Source organism: Tachypleus tridentatus, chromosome 13, assembly GCF_004210375.1.
Source record: "Tachypleus tridentatus isolate NWPU-2018 chromosome 13, ASM421037v1, whole genome shotgun sequence".
NCBI lineage: Eukaryota > Metazoa > Arthropoda > Merostomata > Xiphosura > Limulidae > Tachypleus > Tachypleus tridentatus.
In genome coordinates, this window is record NC_134837.1 from 244,387,312 (window position 1) to 244,408,281 (window position 20,970).

The 20,970-nt window shown below is 33.2% G+C and overlaps 1 protein-coding gene across 2 annotated transcripts in view; it reads left to right on the forward strand.

Moving 5' to 3' along the window:
• The window catches only part of LOC143238808 (hemicentin-2-like), a 193,228-nt gene that overhangs the window by 163,804 nt on the left and 8,454 nt on the right, over positions 1–20,970 (forward strand). Inside the window, exons 14-15 of one of the 2 annotated variants that reach the window (XM_076479356.1) lie at positions 7,272–7,325; positions 13,751–13,863. In XM_076479356.1, the coding sequence (XP_076335471.1) occupies positions 7,272–7,325; positions 13,751–13,863 (167 nt within the window). The remainder of the gene's footprint in view (positions 1–7,271; positions 7,326–13,750; positions 13,864–20,970) is intronic. The other variant, XM_076479357.1, reaches the window with a different exon arrangement.

A 20,970-nucleotide genomic window follows, 5' to 3' on the forward strand; every position in this document is an offset into this window, starting at 1 on the left:
TAAATTTTTGTCTGATAATCAAAATATCGAAAGACTGTTCAATACATATATTACATTTGAGTTATCCAAAGGGTTATCATTTACCATTTCATACAAACCTCAAGGATACACGTGGTTGCAAGTGTATCTTCAAAACACATACGATATTAAATAAATAATAAGTTATTTTGTTCTAAGTAGCTCATAATCTAGGCAAATATAATTTAATATAATTAATTAACAAATGGTCTTTTTAATTAATTGATAATGTAACAAGTAATATTTTACAGTGTTTTATTTTATATCATAATTCACATATTATATATATATAAACCTATATGACATGAAAAAAAAATTCAAGTACGATACTAGTTGCTTTCGTTTCATATAGAAATTCATCTTTATTTCTGATTTCAGTGATTTCTCTCTTTACTAGTTGATGGTTTGATCTGTACGTCTAGATGCCTTATTAGGTTCTAATGACAAGACGTCAGAGGCATTACATGGATAGAACTTGTCACCTGTACTAGGAAAAAAGAATTAATTAGAGTAAAGCCTGTAAAACCTAATGTTCAACTGAAGAAAAATAAAACCTCATTAAGCGCTACCGATGACAATTTCGTTGATTTTTTATCTTAAATTAAATGGCCGTGGTAATAGAAGTGGAACTTTTAATATTAAAGTTTATGGTTTGTGAATTAAGTATAATGTTTTTTACCTAGAGTCTAATGAAGATAACTACACTTGAAGTTGTATAAGTGAAATGAGCTAATTTATCAAAATGGGATTTTTTTTCTAAAGTGCAAAGCTATAGTAAACAGAAATATTTTGTTAATAAGTAAGGAAATGAGGTGAATAATAATTTGACGTTCGTATTGAACATTTATAGTTAGAAACCTACGCATAAGCTCATTGTGGAAAAGCTGCTTAAATATTTCTGTTCCAATACATTTCAGGTTTGTCTCGTTAATTTCTTACGCTCGCTTAAAATGAGGTAAGACGTATTTTGAATGTCAAACGATTGTCAGTAGGCCTATCAAACAGTGGCTTTAGAAAAAGCAATGAATGCCTTTTACCTGCATATTACAACCTAGAATAATATGTACAAAACATGACAATCAGTGTTGAAAAGGCTTATAATATTTAAAAAATGTGAGACTCATTTGTTTATTTTCTCAATGATCTTAGCAAACTAAGTTAAAAGTACATTTCGTTGTTAAGACATTGTAACTCGACGTTTCAAAAATCACTCGTTTAATTTCAGATAAAACTATAATCTGAGAAATTATTTCGTGTATATAATCTAAGATAGATAAACGTAAAGCTTCTGAAAACAGAAGAATTAAATTAAAAAAATAACTGTATTAGATGTAGTTGAAATATAATAACAACTATATAAACCCAAGATACGTAAGTTGCTTCCATATAGTTAGGTTATTGATATAATTTTTAATATTAGTAAAGATACTTTGTACCTTTCATATTCACGTGAAAACTATTTTGAGGTAATTAAGAGTATGCAGCGGATTTCGGAAGATTGCGGACACTTACGGACACGTACTCACTTGTATATAAAGTTTGAAGAGTGATTAATCACATTTCTACATATATGTGTATGTATATACTTAGAGTAAGGCGCACTTTATAATAGTGATCTATATATACTAATACAAAGGTGAATCGCTATACATGCAATAAAAACTGACATGGACAACATGTTCAGCCTTTCAAGAATGCAATGACATTACGATAACTTAAACTTACAGCTGTTATAAGTAATATAAAACATAGAACGAATTTTTTTTATGGAAACTAAGAAACTTGCAAAGTAGGGCGTCCAGGGCAACAACGGGATCCCAAAATCAAACCTTAAATTAATTCTAACCGACGCCTTCCCCCACAGAATGTTTATTTATTTTAAATCTTTCAAAGTTATGTAAAGGGTTATTTGCATACAAGTTTTCCTAATTTGATTTGATAAACTAAATGGAAGTCAGCTAATTATTATCACCAACCAACCATCAACATTTGGTTACTACTGTCTTAGCGAATAATTGAATCAGACCGTTACTGTTATAACACACCCATGACTCTATACTACGCAGTACGCTTTTAGGGTAACAGGAACCAAGCCACGTTCTTTTCGATGCACAATCTAGTTGCGCTAACACTGAGCCACACCCAGCCCCTCTCCAAAATGAAGGGTACAGTTACAAGTGAGAAAATATTACAGTGAAGTTGAACATGTATTCTAATGTTGTTCAGAAGGCAAAAATTAATAATTTAAATCTTACAACGGCTCACAAGCTGAAAGCTAACAAACTTCCATCTATTCCTCGACACCAACGGCAAGAGAAAAATAACTGAAGAAACAGGAAAGAATCAGTTTCGATTATAACTAAAGGTATTCACAGATTGTTGAATTTTAATGCTAAGCTTTAGTTGTTGTTCTTGTTTTTTACTTCAGTATTTTTGTTTTTCCAGTTTAATTGTCACTAATTCTACAGTTGTTCTATTCTAATTTATACCTCGATTTAAAAGCGTGTTTTAACAATAGTTGATCGATTGAGTCTTTTGATCCTTAAGTTCCAGTTTCTCTTATGATTGCAGCTCTACAAAACTTCCGAGTGATGCGATTAGTAAGTTTTTACTGGATTTAAATAAAACTAAAACTTAAATATTTCTATATTTCTCCTGAATATTTAAGTCTAGTTTGGGGAAAAAGAAAATAATAACTATAACTTGTGATTCATTTTTCATATCTTATAAGTTACTGAGCAGAATTATTTGATGAACGACTGTGAAAGTGGATTCAATGCATATTAATTGATTTTCTTTATGAATATTTATCAGAAACACTTTTTATATATTTGCTTTGTTGCACAGAAAGCAGACTAGACATTACTTTTAGCATTTGGATGTGGTTGGACATAAAACTAAGGTTCATATATGTCGCCTTTCGGTAAATAACAGCGGTGAGGTTATAACAATGTCTTCAATCAAATATTAATAAAATACAAAGCTCAGTTTCTCCTGAATAAATAGTGAACTTGAAATTTTTGCATCCAGAGCTCAACTGTGCAAGGACTGTCTCAATGGAGTCATCATCAGATTGCTAGACCATGAAAGTATCATGTTCCTAACATTCTAGTAATTTTCATTGTCTGAAAGCAGGTCGTAAGAAGGAAACTATATAAGTATAGAGATCATTGGAAATGGAAGCGATAGAAAAAAAACCCATTAATAAACCTTCAATACGTTAAATACGAAAGTTTTAAACTAAAATTAGGAGTTATTGGGGCAGAGACTAAGTAGATCCAAAAGAACATTAATGAACAACTTGCTGCGAGTGTTAATTTTGTTGATATATTGGTGTTATATCCATAATATGAAAACTAATTAATTTTTACTCGACTGTGTTCGACAATTTATCAAACGAAGCACAAAGTGAAAGAGAATCTGAAAGAGTCTATATTCGGGTACGTAGTACTTATACGTAAGTTATGAAAATAAAAAAGATCTGGTCTGATGAAGACAAACACAAATGAATAAAAAACCTAAATGTTGTTGGTCCATACTAAGAACTCCTAACCTTTGTCCATCTTCTAATATATCTTCCAAACAACTCAATGGACTTTTTCTCCCTTGATTCACTTCAATAATATATTTGATGGCAACATTGGAAGGTTTATCAAGTTATATGGCAGGAGATTATCACAGTGGAAGTAGCAGCATTGCGTAATTACCGTAATCAAAATGACCATCACTTAATGATGTAGGAAACAGTTTTATGAAGTGTGACTACCACTCAGGATATAAAGCAATAGAACGCCAGCATCTTCACAGCATCGATAAATGATAACCAGTTTAGAGCAGAACGCTGTTTGCTTTTCTCTTGTGTCCTGCTTCAGTAAAGTTTACATACAAATTTTTTTCGTGTTTTTTACGTTTCCTATAATGTGTCCTTTTGCTTCGTTTCTTTTATACCTTACTTCTTTAATAAACGAAAACTTACACAGTTTGATAATTGTCACTGTTGCATTAATCAAGTGCTCAAACTTAGCATTGTAAAACCTGAAGCTAAATTCTGATTCACCAGAGGATAGAATACGTCTTATAAAACAGATAGAAGTATTGTTTGAAATGTTAAAATGCTTCAGCTAAATAAATAATATAGCAAGAACTGAGGTGATCGTATGGTGTTTCAATGTTTATTTTTCTTCTCTTTCAACCTAACATAACAGAACAGAATAAGGCACGAATACTCATTGATCCTTGTTCTCGTTTTAAATACTATCTGACCCCAAATAAACAGAGAAAGAAAAAATACACACGACTATATTAAATATTTGTATAACGCCAGAATTTTATAATATATATTGCGAATGCTAAGGGCAAGTTAACATTAATATCCTTCAAAATAGAACGACCATGGAAATGCCTGAGGTTGTTAAAATTTGTCGAGCAACGAGAGACTGAAACATCAACTTATTATGTGTGGATAATTCGAAATAATACACATTTTCTTGGTTTAAGCTAGTGTTGTTGTTTTTCTTACTTTAATAATTGTAAAAGAATTATTGTCCAACCGTAAAAGTAAAGGTTACTATCGTTTTATGAAACGCAAAGTGTGCTTAAATGTTTTACGAATCATTGAGTATGCATCTGCACGAGCTGTTTTTTTTATAAGACACAAAAAATAGTCGAGTTTATCTTTTAAGAACATAAAAACTTTTACTTAAAGATTAGGGGATAAAAATATACATAAATAATTACTTCTGTATCTTGTTTATCTATCTGAATAACATGCTTAATCAAATATTGAACTGTTTTTGATTCGACCATTTATAGTAGTATTATTTTCATTGTTGATATAACATAAACAGCTTACTTCATTTTTCAACTCCATCTTTAGTTTCAGACAACATAATGGGGGGGGGGAAGGTTTGCTATGAAATCTGCCTTACCCAATGGAATCGGCAGAAAGAACGGTTTATCAATAAGTCGACTTTTTTATATTTTTTATAAATACAATTAGCCAGACACATTTGTATCTGTATTAATTTAAATGTGGGAGAAAGTTATTTTATATGACACATGAAATAAAATATATATCCATTTGAAGTGAACTGTGTATGAGTTTGAGTATGCACTGGAAAATAGTATTATTGCATGTTTCATATGGATATTTAGCAACGTATTGGCATCAATTATATTTTAATATAATTACATTTGATTGCCAGAACGTAACTTGTATATAACTAATTATATTTAACTATCCTAATTAAACATTTTTACTAAGGATGAAAAAAGGAGTAGCTAGAGGCTCTCAGTTATTTGGAATATGAAATACAATTCAGCTAGAAATGAAGTCGTATACAATGACAATACTGTATAAAGTGCGGTACTGATATATTTAAAATAAGCTTCAAAATTATATCTACATGATAATTAAAATACTTATTATAATTATAACACGTTTCACGATGCAATACATTTTTTATGAGGATGTACTAATCTAATTATATAATTCAAATTGTTAGCTTGCTACCAAATGATAAGAAATAGAATAAGTAATGCAAATAAATAAGCCATGTGCCAAAAAAAATGCATAAAAATATGGTTGAAAAAATGGAAATGAGAAGAAAACTAATATGTTGTAAATATTTTTTTTTTCCCAGAAGGCATTGTACTGTTGTTACTTTTTGACCGTTTTAACTTTTAAAGAAGATGTATTCCTTCCACGGTTTGAACCAGTTTATTTAGTCATCAACGTCCAAAATGATTTAATATCATTTGTTTAATAACGATATCAGTAATAAATTTCAAAAATGAGCTCTGAATGTCACCTTAATTGCTCTGCAAGAGAGCTAATCAAGTGTTAAGTTGTAAAATTATTGAATATATGTAGCTTATTTATTTGAAACATATACTGGTAAATATCTAGGTTTTCATCGTGTGAAAATTTATAAAAATACATCTTTCAAGAGATTTCTATCTCTATTTATCTATGGGTAAATATTTTGAAATCATAAATTAATTTGCTTTACTTTTGAATAGCTAAATAGTTTTGATAATTTTGTAATGTTTTGTAAACAATATAATCTCAAACAATAAAAAAATAACAAACGGGACATAACTCTTATATGTTATTCACAAAGTTTGTGTTTAACACTGTTCTGGTTTTATATTAATGCATGTTTGTTACATTGTTCATTTTCTCGTAAAATCATGGGTTTACATACGTTGATTGGCCAGTTTATTAGGATTTCCATTTCGAGTAAAGTTGAATCACTGAATGTCTTGTCATATCATGATTTTGAAAACAATATTTTACAACGTCACTGTTTTGAGATGTTTATGTTGTCATGCAGTGGGATTGACTTGTAACATCGTTTAAGTGTATCCTGCATGTTAAGAGCACTTTACGACAAAGATCTATTGCCAGTGCTGAGAACATTTATGTACTGTTACACCACCTGTAACACCTTTCATTGTGGAGTTAGAGATGTTCTAGGGTTTTCTTGATGTTTTTACAGTACAATCAGTACTGAAAAACCAAATAAACTGATTCATCAGACAACCTTATACGTTTTTAATCATTCATTATCACCACCTTGCACCTGCTTTTCGGTTTGATTATTAGATTAACATACGCCTTTGTTTTTGTAAAGCCATTTTTATAGTACGGTTGAAAATAATTCATTCGTGATCACTTGTGATCGAATTATTCCTTCGGGTCACAATCTAATATCTGTTGTACTTAACAGTCCTGCCGAGTCGTCTCGGTCAGTTACAGACAGTTGCTAGTCACAAGATTTTTCCAGTTGAAAACGTTTTTCCATATTGACTAGTTCTCTTGATAGGGGAAGTAGAGATTGTCTTTAATAAATATTTTTTCTGAGCAAGCAGGTACTATCACTCCTCTCTTTATTGTTCATGCTTATTGTCTTGTAAATTACCAAATATATGTTTGACCTTCTGTTTTTATCCGGCTCAATCTGTTTCATACGTGATGTGTCTTTTGTACATGCATGCATTTTGAATGTTTTGGCATCTACGCAGGGAAAGCGTGTCCAAATAAAGTGGCCAGTCAGTGTACGATGTTTTTTCTTTTCGTTTAAGGCTATCAAGTTTTGACTTTATGCACTTGTTAAACTAATCTACTAGTGTTCAACTGAGCTATTATATGTTTACTTCTAGTGTTTGGCACAAAATTAGTTATTAGTATGTTTACACGTAATCGCACTGAATGTCGCTCGTGCATGCTTTATTTTGCTTATGTTGTGCAGTGGTCAGTTTCAAGCGTGTCGACGATTCCAGACGACGTCGGAGGACAATTACAGGTAAGGTTAATAAGAACTTGAAATTAAATTAACTGATTGAAATTAAGTTAACGATATAGATATGAAATAAAAAGTGAGGGTAAATTAATTAATAAATTCAAACTGTCTAGAAATTGTTAATGACATGCGGTAGTACATCAGTACCTATAGTGATGATAAGACTACATTGTATTAATTGTGTACTCACACTATTTAAGTAATTTTATAAAACTTGTCTTCAGGATGAAAGTTACTGATGAAGCGATTACTTTTAAACTTAATCCATCTTCATACCATTTGTGTATTCACAGTACAGTCGTAGTTACAAAAACAAAGAAATAAATGGTCAAATATATTTTGAATGTTGTTAATACACTTGTTTCTCTGGCAATACGTCTTATCTGTCGTTAAGTTATAGATAATTAAATACAAAAAATATTTTAACGTGGCTAACTTATTCGTGTTGAGACTTAGAAATTTGTTTAGTTGTTGAGAAAAAAATCGAATAAGAATAAAATGTGTTACCGAGATTATAGATATTTTTAGAGAAACAATAACACAATATTACAGAAACTAAACAGAGTAAATGAAACATAACACAAGAATGTCTAAGACTAAATGTATTATTTAGTCAATCCAAAATATATTCTACCTAAGACTTTATGTATTTTACCCAAAACTGAACATATTTTATTAACTGAGTAAGAGTAAACAAATTCTAGCTGAGACAGAACTTGTTACTGTTGAGATTTAAAATATCCGTATTCAAACAAAATATAATTTGCTGAAACTAAATATATTGTTTTAAAATATACACATACTGTTTCTGATAGTAAACAAACTCAGTCAAACGTTGTTAATAAGATAAAACGCTTTCTGTTGGAGACTCAGCTTACTATTACTGAGCTAGACATATCTTTATTCATATATTTCATGAGATTCGACATTTTTCATAATGGTGTTATTTACATTAAGACTCTTTCGATAGTATTAATATCTAGGTGCACAGATCTAGTTTTTAAAACAATGTCTTTGTGGAAATGTTTCACAGAGTTGTATAATTTTAAACTCGCAGTCTGCACGCCCAGGTTTAGTTACGTAGGGTGTTGTTTCGTCATAAAAGTTACGTTCGCTAACGTCGTTGTGCTTCAAATAAATCTCATGGATAACATCCTTCAGGCCCGGCACGGCCAAGTGTGTTAAAGCGTTCGACTTGTAGATGGTGACGACTAGCTGCCTTCCCTCTAGTCTTGCACTGCTAAATTAGGGACGGCTAGCGCAGATAGCCCTCGAGTAGCTTTGCGCGAAATACAAAACAAACAAATGTCCTTCAGTATTGCCAACAACGACTATGAAAGTACTAATGAATTAACATATTACTAAAAGGATGTAGATTTTACTGTTGTGAAACTGCCATTTTCCGTTGCTATAAATATTAAACTAAAACATGATGCAGTGCAATTTTACTAGTCGGAATCAATTAGACTTTCATTATAATCTGAAGAAACAACGACAGCATGTACTGATTGAATGTAAAACGTATAACACTACTATTTTAAAATATAATGACAAATAGAAAGGCTTGTAGTAATGGTTTGTTTGTTTGTTTTGAATTTCGCGCAAAACTACACAAGGGCAATCTGCGCTAGCCGTTTCTAATTTAGCAGTGTAAGACTAGAGGGAAAGCAACTAGCCATCACCACCCACCGCCAACTTTTGAGCTATTCTTTTACCAAAGAACAGTGGGATGGCCGTCATATTATAATGCCCTCATGGTTGAAAGGATGAGTATGTTTAGTGTGCTTGGGTTTCAAACCCGTGGCCTACAGATTATGAGTCGAGCGTCCTAAACACCTAGTCATGCCGGGTCCTTGTGGTAAAAGGCTGTGGTTATAAAGCGGACTACCAAAGGTACCACTAAACGACTAATGGTTAAGTGAAACTGTGTTTTTTCAAGACTGTTAACAATACAAATGACAAATCACTCCAGGTGTGGTTTATTAAAGTTTAAAAGGAGAGCATAACACTGGAGCCTATTATGTCCATTTACGACACGAGTTACAAAAAAGAAACAAACCTTTCTGCATAACGAATATTAACTCAGTTGTAAGTTGCTGCATCTGTTTATGTTTTTATAAACATCTCAAGAATTAATATAGAGGCTTTTAAGCCAATTTTGATGTTCTATGTGATTGTACTGGTTCTGGTTTAAGCTATTTAGCTCAATTTCCGATTCAGGAGGGGTTTGTACAATATTGAGATCAATTCTATTCCCCTTCCTTTTATGTTTTATTAAACATAATTATGTTCGGACCATTACTTCCAAGGATTAGTGTCAGTGACCTGGAGGCGCAGAAGTCCGTATAAGATATCTTCAGATGATAAAACACGAATTTTATTTGTACTTGCATCTTTAGAATAGACTGACATTTTGACTTAGACATATTTGACTGACTATCTGCCTTGATAGGTTCATAACCTTTTGAGATCCAAATTTGGACAAAGATAGTAATACCTAGGGTATCGTCGCCTAGCACGTTAGATTGATAATTTAAAGAAACGTTCATTTGATATATATACTCTTCAAAACAAGAAACGCAAAATGGATATTTTTATTATTTTAAGGAGAAATATATGTAATAACGTTACAAGCTCAGAGTATGTGATGTTACACGTGTTAAGGCATTGATTGTCAGATCAAAATGACAATAAAAGTTGTGCACTTTGAAAACGGAGGAAAACACCGGATTTTTTGCCAAAACGCATGCGTGTCCAATAAATTTGTTTGAGAGATCTGCATGTTCTGCAAGTGCAACATGTGCAAAATCCTTATAAAAGTGACGGGTTCTCGGTTTCCATAGCTCAGTGTTAAGCCACCGACACGCAATACAGTTACGCCAAGACTGACTGAAGCACAACGCAACAACACCATTGGTCGCAAGGAAGCAGGCGAATCTCGATCAGATGTTGCTAGAGCTGTGAATGTCCACCCAAGCACCATCACAAGGCTATGGAATCGTCACCAAAAAACATGGATCAACTCGTGACCGTCCACGATCTGGCAGACTTCGTGTGACCACGCCCGCACAAGATCGCAACATCCGGTTACGACACCTTCGGGATAGGACCACCACTGCGACGTCTACTGCCTCAACCATACCAGGGCTGCGTAGGATTTCCGATGAGACCGTAAGCAACCGTTGACGAGATTCTTAGGCCCCATGTGCAACCCATCATGGTGAACGTCAACGACGTTTTTCAACATGACAACGCCCGTCCTCACACAGCCCGACTCACCACTGTCTTCTTGAGACACCACAACATCAACGTTCTTCCCTGGCCCTTCAGATCACCAGATTTAAACCCCATCGAACATCTTTGGGACGAGTTGGACCGACGTCTGCGACGGCGACAACCTCAACTGCAGACTCTACCTCAGCTTGCAGCAGCTTTGTAGGCTGAGTGGACAGCCATTCCACAGGATGTGATTCGTCATCTCATCGCTTCTATGGGCAGGAGATGCCAAGCAGTTATTGATGCTAACGGGGGGGCATACTCGTTATTGACGTTGAGTGACGTTAAACGTCACCTAGTGAGAGTGGACTTTGCTTTTGCAGACTTTGGATGTTCAGCAGTGAATGTGCAAAGTTTCACACATGTCATACAGAACTACCCGGAATAAACTTGTTAACAATTTGTCTCATATTTTGCCTTTTGCGTTTCTTTTTTTGAAGAGTATATATATATTACTTTCTCAGTGTTAATAATTTGCCATTATAGCCATAATTATGAATTAAACCACAATAAATACCTTAGAAAACCTTCGCGACATGCTGTGTACCATGAAAGATGGTAATTAATTGCCCGTGCTTTTATAGACACTTCGGTAGACAAATGATTCGTCTGGTGTCAGACATCATTTGTACAATTTTCGACAAATGGGCTTCTGTTGGGTAATGTGATTTGGAAAAAAATTTATGAAAAAAAAAGGTTCATGTGCTCCTTCTTTAGACCTAAATCGATGTTGTTGTTGTTTTGAATTAGGCCCAAAGCTACACAATGGGCTATCTGTGCTCTGCCCACCAGGGGTATCGAAACGCTGTTTTTAGGGTTGTAAGTCCGCAGACATACTGCTGAGCCACTGGGGAGCACCTAAATCGACGTGAATTGTTTTACTTGGACATCCAAGGAAAGTTCCTTGCAATGAGTAGCTGTGTTCTTGGGTTATCTCTGGTAATAAACGGCATATATTAGTCGGTCATTACTTTATTCCTTTTGAAATTATGACTGCCTGTGCTTTACCGATACGGTTAAACACTAGAGATACATCTTTCTTTGGAACTCTAAAAATACGTGCCTTGCTTTTAAAGTTGTGGTGTAAAAGAATTTCACATTGCAAAAACACAAGTAATTTCACCCTCCAAGAATGGGCTAGTTTTAGGCGCTATTTACACCTAAGATCACCAATGTCAACTGAATTGCTACATGAAGGCTTAGCGCTAGGATACGTAGCTTGTTACCATGGCTTGTGATCTGCGTATTCATATTCTTTCTGAGATTAATCATATCTGCTTAACGAGAATAAAGATTTTTAATGTATAATATATAACAATCATTAACATCTCAGAATTATTTTGTTATTGTTCCCTGAATTGCATGAGTACGCAAATTAACTAATAATCACATAATGTTTAGTATGATTAAATGTATAAAGCTGTTTCTAATCTATAAAATGTAATATGAACTTAACATCTAGAAATATAGACTATTTTTCTTCTTTGTTGAGCTTGATTGCTAAGCAAATTTCTTGAATCTAATAGGATACGAAACCACCTAAAAAACAAACACCCAGATGATATTTCTGTTAATAGAATATTCTAGGTCCATAATTTATTTAAATACAAGGTATTATTAACTCGTCGTAAGATAATATTTCACAGACGTTACTATAAAGAAAACAGATGTAATACTCGTTCAATCTTTGTCTGTTCCCTGGAATATTATAGAATGTGTTTTATTAAAAAACACATCTAACCCACACGTACAGGGAAAGATCACAACAAATTTATTTTTAATAAATGCACCAAAAACGAATATTCCATAGAGAAAATAGTGTTTTATATGTACCTTTAAAGAAACGGAACATGCAAAAATGACTTTATAATAACATTATATTGGTTATGTTTACAACCAGCATTAAGTTCCTTTTTTATTTTGCAGGTAACTTCGAAATCATTTTTGGTAATAAAAGTCATGAGAGCGTTTAAAAGTTCTTATAATACACGTTTTTGAGGGGTAAATGCGTTACGTTACTATGAAAATAGAAGAATGAATGTAAAGTGTCTTCCTGAATCAGGCTATTCCAGTTCAAACTAAATTGATTAGAAAGGTTCTATGCTAAAACGATTTTCTTTAATACATATTTTGGTTCAGAATATCGTGAAACTGCATTTTTAGTGAACAAGCACCAGATTTAATTTTATTAGATGAAACAAACGGGATGTAAGAGAAATAACTAAAAGTCAAAGTGAAATCGTTTAGTAATGCAATTTGCTTTCTGTATTAGATGTAATATATATGGTTGTGTTACTAAACAGTTAAGTATAAACACTTAGAATCTTTTTAAATGTACTTCTGATCTTGTAGCGACGACTATCATAAAAATTCACGTACCTTTTATATTGTTATTTCGACGTACCCTGTAATGACTATAACAGAAAATTATTATCAGATGTCTTATTTTATACAAAATAAAGCAATATATATGTGTGTGGATGTACCTAGAGCAAAGTAAGAAAAAAAGGACATTAATAATTATTAAACAAATACAACAGTTTTAGACATTAACTGTATATGTTTCATATTTATTTACCCAATAAAATAGCTTCCATTTATCGCGTTACAGGAAATACCAGATGTTATTAGGAAATATCAGATCACGTGAGGATAAAACGTCAGAATCAAATTATTAATTAATTAACGAACATAAAACAGGCTGTGTTTTATCACTTCCGAATTTTGTAAACATAGAGAACTTTTCCATGGTAGGTGATCATACCTATTTAATTCATATATCATATTTGATAACAATTATGTAAAAATTGTATTCAGTTAAAGACAGTTTACGTTTAGCATGTGTACGCGTATACTTTTCGAAATCCTAATCCTGTGATGGCATAAAAACGCATAAATCTCAGATCAATTTCTTCTTTAGTTGAGACCAATTTCGAGAAACATTACATCCTAAAAGCACTTCTATGCTATGCTTAACCAAAATTTCTTTAAAAAATATTATTTTACTTATATGAATGGTATTTCTAACGTCTATATTGCAGTTTTTCTCTCATTGAGCATTTTTACGCAATAGAAATTGCTCAAAATTAACACGTAAAACATAAGTAGTTTGTTATTTTCAGAATCATCAGGAATATGTCTTTATTTCACAGATGCCACAGGTCCTAAAAATCGAACGCCATTGTACCAAAACACAGAAAACGGACAAGCAGGAACAAGACCGATTTACGAAAACACGGTTTTTTCTCAGAGAGCCTATAGAGGGGTAAGCATAAAACACGTATACTGAAAACATAGTTGTTTGTGTGACAACATTAAAGTATTACCTTTAGTCGTCTTACTGTCTCAGTCCGTCTTATCTTTTAAGGAGAAGGCTTACAAAGCGTAAAACGTTAGCCTAGTTATTTGTATGATAATATTAAATAATTGCATTTAGTCGTATCATTGTTTTGTTTTGAATTTCGCGCAAAGCTACTCGAGGGCTATGTGCGCTAGCCGTCTCTAATTTTGCAGTGAAAGATTAGAGGGAAGGCAGCTAGTCGTCACCACCCACCACCAACTCTTGGGCTACTCTTTTACCATGAATAGTGGGATTGATCGAAACATTATAACGCCTCCACGGCTGAAATGGCGAGCATGTTTGGTGCGACGGGGATTCGAACCAGCGACCGTAAGAGTGCGAGTCGAGTGCCTTTAACTGCCTGGCCATACAGGGCCAGTATCTCTGTCACAGCTCACTTTACCTTCTTGGGTATTCTTTAAACAAAATACGAAACAGTCATAAAAACAAAACATGTTCAAATTTAAATATTGAATAATATCTGATGTGTCAAATTCTCGCTTGGTAAGAGTTTAATATTTCTGTGGAACTAATTATATAGTTCATAACTCTATATTCCTTTCATTTTCAAAATATATGCAAAGTAAAATGATAGCGTAAAGAAAATAAGCTTAGTTAGACGAATAATTTTTCTCTATTTATTCATTTTCGATTTATTTTTTATCTCATTTAGTTATTTTGCTTCGATTTTTTAGTATTAGTTTTAGTTTGGTTTGAAGTTCGCGCAAAGCTACACGATGGCTATCTGCGCTAGCCGTCCATAATTTAGCAGTGTAAGACCAGAGGGAAGGCAGCTAGTTATCACCACTCACCGCCAATTCTTGGGCTACTCATTTGCCGACGAACAGTGGAATTGATTGTAACGTTATTACGCCCACAGGGCTGAAAGGACTAGCATGTTTGGTGTGACGGAGATTCGAACTCGTGACCCTTGGCTTACGAGTCTAGTGCCTTAACCACCTGGCCTTGCTGGGCTTAGTTTTAGCAATATTTAATCTAAATCTATACATTTTCAGAATAAACTTAAAGCATATACTACTTCATGTACTGGATGCAGAAGTAATATGTTCAAATATCTATGTGTCAAAAGAGCGGTGTGTTCTCTTATAGCAAAGCCATATCTGGCCATCTGCTGAGTCCACAGAGGGGAATGGAACGTCTCATTTTAGCATTATAAATCCGTAGACTTACCGCTGTATTAGCAGGGGACTCGCAAGAGCGGATTATAGATTAGTTAATTGGTTCCATATTAGGTTACCGGATACAAATTAGTGCACTTACTACCAAATATCTCTTTAAAGTTATTACTTTCTATATCATGTTTGTTATATTTAAATAACTTTTTGGCATCTTTAACATCTTATCATATTTTTGATTTTCTGTTATAGTTCAGCCTAGTAAAACGTATATCGCTTTTAAGTACATGCGCATAAAGCTACCAGAAAACGTAGTACATTTTTTACGAGAATATTTCTTGGTCAGTTGCCAGATTACTTTCCTGTAATTGTGTTACTAGTAGCAAAACACTGCTTTCACAAATGCGGATTCGCAAACTTACCAGTTTTAGAAGACTACATCGTCCAACCATAATTCCACTGCATGTAACTTTTCTCAAACAAATCTTTATCTTCCAGACCTGAAATGGAAACAATAACAGGATCGCTGTCTTCTAAACCGCAGAATAAACTTAAAGCATGTACCAGTTCATATACTAGATGCAGAAGTAATATGTTCAAATATCTGTGAGTCAAAAGAGCGGATTTATATTTATAAGGAAATAAGAAATAAAAATGTCATTTTATTTTTTTAGTTTTACAAATAACTTTAAGAAACCTGTGAAACATAACGTTGTACCACATATTTTTATAATTCAGATTTTTATTTTGAACTTGTTTTTTATTCTCACTTTTAACAATGTTTTGAAGTATTGGACTTTCGATATATATGCACCTTTGAAGATATATGTTATTTCAAACTTATTCGTCAAAAATATACAATTATATTTATGATATTTATAAAAACAGTTGGGAAGACGTCGAAATATGTAACATGAAATAGAAAGCTGTAACATAATAGCCTGTTGTTTTTTTTTTAATAATAAATTGTTTGTTTGTCTTAGAGCAAATATACATTGGGCTATTTGCTCTGCCCATCGCGGGTTATCGAATCCCAGGTTTTAGCTGTGTTACGTATTGTACTTTTATCCCAGACGAGACTCTGATTTATTATGTTACGTACGTTATTAATTACATTTTCAAATAACCGGAAACTTGAATTCAAATTTCGAAGTTAATTGAATTTTACTATGAATGAAAAAATTGCATTTCCCAACAAGATTGATGCACAGCTTTTTAACGAAAATATGTTTTAATATACAAACAAACAAAATACAATTTATAACCTTTATTACTAGTAGTTATTATAAATGATGGTTTATATATGAGAGAGTCCCCGCTGGCATAGCGGTAAGTCTTCGGATTTACAACGCTAAATTCAGGCGTTCGATTCACCTCGTTGAACTGAGCAAATAGCCTAATGTAGCTTTGTTATACGAAAAACACACACATATATGAGATGTCTACAATCGTACAAACAATGCTGAGTCTTCTTTCCGGTTTAGGACTGAATATTTTATCGACGATCCAGATACATGACGAGCAAATTAATTCTGAGTTGATTTTGTTACACCTCGCCTAATCTAACGATGTCTTTTCTTGGATTGTCTCACACCGGGCGCAAGCTGAATCCTTTCAGAGAAGATATTTAATGTCTTCGTAGAAATAATAATGTCCGAAGTAATTCACTGAAGTCGAACGGTTTGCAATATTCGAACTCTATAAACAGTCCCGGGATAGTTCTGTAGTTCTCCGATTAATAGACGTTGATGATAATTATATCTTCCTTTGCTTATAGTACACTGACTGTAGTTGCCCAATAATAATAATACTGTGTCTTGGCGCGTTGGTTTTCATATACGAACCATGCGAAACTAGAATTTTCTAGAATGAACGAACACACCAGCGTTATGGTAAACCAAGTATTTTTAATTCTTACACGCAACAATATTCTACAAATTTCTAAAATAAGCGGGACATGCGCAATATAGTCAATAATATGCGTCATATGCAAAATATAAATCTGTGATGATATGAGCAGAGGTACTAAGATAAACATATAACGGTAAATCCGTTACAGCTGTAATATAACTGTATGTTTTTAAAAATAATAAAACGAAGTATTGACGCTGTAGAAACAGTTCGGAATAATTATTCTGCACATTATTGTTTCAAAGGGTTGTAGATCTGCTTTTAAAAAGATAATTGTTATTTGTGTATTAACTCACACAAAGCATGATTTTCTTTTAATAACATGTTTATACGTGAGCGTATCTTTGCTGTAAACTGCTTGATAAAAAGGTCTGTTGATTGTTAAATATTACATAAAAGCTAGGTGCCCAATGAAAAAAATCCTTAAAATAATGGAATAGGAGTTACATTTAGCATCTTTATATAATATAACACTACCATTAAATAGTTCTGCATATCATTATAAAAAATGTTTTATACAAGTTATGATTATATCACGTATTTTGAAGCTTCTGTGAAACATAATTACTCTTCTTGCAAACGATACATTTATTATTGTAACCTATATCATGTAAACATCACCTTGTTTACGTTAGTATTTTAACTGGATTCTTATAAGACTGACAGATGTCTCAGTCACTGATCTGCTGTGAAATAATATCAAGGCAGATTCTTGTAAAAACAACAACGCAAATGAACAGTTGCAATTCCACAAGTCAATAGCATGAATATAAGTTTCAATATTAATAAAGGCAATATTTAATAAAATTTTACTAACTTCATCTACTACACTCATTATCTCTGAAATATATAACGTAATGTCGAAACGGAAGTACAAATAAAAGGATATTTCATTCGTTATTCATCCTGCAACTTATCATTATATAAACGATATGACTGCAGTTTTCACTCACTAATTACTTTCTTTAGCTAATCAGAATTTAACTGCCAGCTTTAATATAGAATATGAACTAGGCTTATTTTGATTCATGAACATCAGCTCATACGCTCTTATCCTGTCTAAGCTTCTTTTTTGAAGTTTTGTTAACATTTTCTACAAAGAATATATTCGCACTAAGACCATATAGGCAAGGCTTATGCTCATTAACAATAATCAACGACGTCTATTGCCAAATAATACATTATATCCAAATAAACAATGAATATGTATGTTAAAAATAGCAGAATATTTTGAAACTTATCAGAAGTAACGGTTTACATCTATGGTACTATACAATACAACCATTTTTACCTTCAGTAGCACACCCGTATGTCTGCGGGCTTGCACTGTTAGAATCCTGATTTCAATACCCGTGGTGGGCAGAGCACAGATAGCCCATTGTGTATCTTTGTGCTTAATTCCAAACACTCACCAACCGTTTTTTTTTAAATGTGATATTCCTTGAAGAACTTTTAGAGTGATTACACTTTATTTTTGTTTAGCTATTACAGATAAATTATGTGTGTCTAAATAATCCATGAGAACCCTCTTTATTTATTTTGTAAACGAACACAAACATTGTCAAGGTAGTGTTTTTACTTTGCGTTAGTCAAAAATGCATGTCTTTACCTTGAGTCGTGTTAACTTTACTGAGCACACTTCAGTAAATTCGCGTTTCTAAACTCAAATTTAAAGAATAGTACTAATAAAAATCTTTGAAGGTTTCCCTTCTTTTTATCACTCTTTTTCCGAACTTGGATAATTTGACTTTTTCCTAAGACTTTACGATTATTTGGATGTTTTAAAAATAAAAGTTGTTCAATCACACTGTTGGTAAAATTTTCAAAGCGTAAGACGAGGCCTGGCATGGCCAGGTAGGTTAAGGCGTTCGACTCGTAATCTGAGGGTTGCGAGTTCGTATCACCGTCACACCAATGCTCACCCTCTCAGCCGTCGGGGCTTTATAATGTGACGGTCAATCCCACTATTCGTTGGTAAAGAGTAGCCCAAGAGTAGCCTTCCCTCTAGTCTTACACTGCTAAATTAGAGACGGCTAGCGCAGATAGTCCTCGTGTAGCTTTGCGCGAAATTAACAAACAAACAAACAAACAAGCATAATACTAAGATGGAGAAGTTTGTGTTTATTATTGTATGCGCTCATTAGTAAGAAAAATCGAGTTATAAATGCATGCTTCTCATAAGATTTAGCTAACATAAGTAAGCTAGTACTTATGGATGAACAAACATAAATGAAATAGGCAGCAACTACTTGGCTCAAGGTGATATTGTTAGCTTCAATATTAAAGGGCAAATCTACAAAAGTACCTCAGGGACAATGTTTCGAAAGTTATTTTTTTTTTTTTTTTTCCATGGAAGGTACTTGGGTTTAGATAAATAAACCAGGGGCGCTCACAAGATCAATCGATCCCTCTTCTCCTGACTCATGGCTTAGGAGATTATTAGAAATTCTTTGTGAAAAAAAGAGGATATATTTGAAATTAATTTTGTCTCAACGAAGAAGCCTTCGTCGAATTCCTGTCACAGATTTAACCAGATTCCAACTTTGCTCAAGACGTTAACCTACTGAAGAAAATAAAACAACTTTAAATGAGAATTGAAGTAATATAGAACTAAAACAAAATAAATGGGATTACACTTACAAGATCCAACGAAACGAGTAGGAGATCAAAAGATCCATTTCTAGACAATATGTCGTGGGGATGAAACTGGTCTTTCGCCGAAAATTTTACTCAAAAGCGGGGCTGGCATGATCTATTGGTTGAGGCGCTCGACTCGCAATGCGAGGGTTGCGAGTTCAAATCTTCTCATCGAATATGCTAGTTTTCTATGATTGTCAAGAAAGACAACTAAGCGGGTATGGAAACGTTTGGCTTATAAAAGTACCGCCGACCTGAATTAGTTGGGATAAGGTCGTTAAAGAAAAAAAGAAGATATGACCTGGGCTGTGAAATAAAATTGAAAAAAGAAGGACATTCTTAGTAAGGTAATACGGAATGTAGTAGTACCTACAATGAATCAATTACGAATTATCATAATAAAAAATGGAGGAAAAGAAAAAAAATGGTTTGTTCGTCAAGAGTGTTGTTCGAGTCTTTACTTGGATTTCTTGGATGTGGTGTACGTGAAAGGGCTTTTCAGCAGTGTAGACTACCCTCGGAATGTTCTTGGTAATCAACAAATGATATTTCTGTGGGCTTGAACATGTACTGGGACAATCAACCACTATGGAGAATTTTTAAATTAGTGTTGCAAGCTACAGTTTATGAATCAGAATTGTCTCAGCTTAAGTCATCTTACTGCAAGCATTTGCATTGATCTCTTTACGATAGTCAGAATAAGATAGCGTTTTAATAGATTAGTCTATACTTTTGATTTCTTCAATTGGTGTTTGAACTTGTTGGTTTTTCGTTCAAATATTCTTAATGGCTGTGTTTTTCTTTGTTTGTCAATCAAGATTTTGTCTTTGCTAGACGTTTGAGTTTGTTGATTTTTTGTTGAGGTATCACTGTTGTAGAACTCGGGTTATACATATAATTATGGTAGCAATGTATTGAGATTTTTGGGTTTGTGGTTATATTCCTGAACAAACTGTCTTGTTTCTTGGGAGTGGTCTTTCTCCCTTGAATTGTAAGTACTCAAATAAGCATCCATGTTGAATTATTATGTCGGCAGTATCCATGAAATTAACAACAACTTTCATAAAGCGAATTATCTATTTGGTTTTTCTGGACGACATTCGGTGAACCGCGTGGAATTGTGTTGAAAAAGCAATTTTTAAAGCTTGTTTAATTGTAACTTGCACTGGTTTATGCAATGTTTAAACTGTATACGAGTGAATTGAAGTCAATGTGACGTGATTGGACGGTGGTTTTTTAAAGTGATTTGTGAAATGAGTAATGATATGATAAACGATGACCACAAAGAGATTTCTAGCTCTGACATAAGGAGGAATTGTTATTTATGAACGACCCTTGTTCTTAAAAC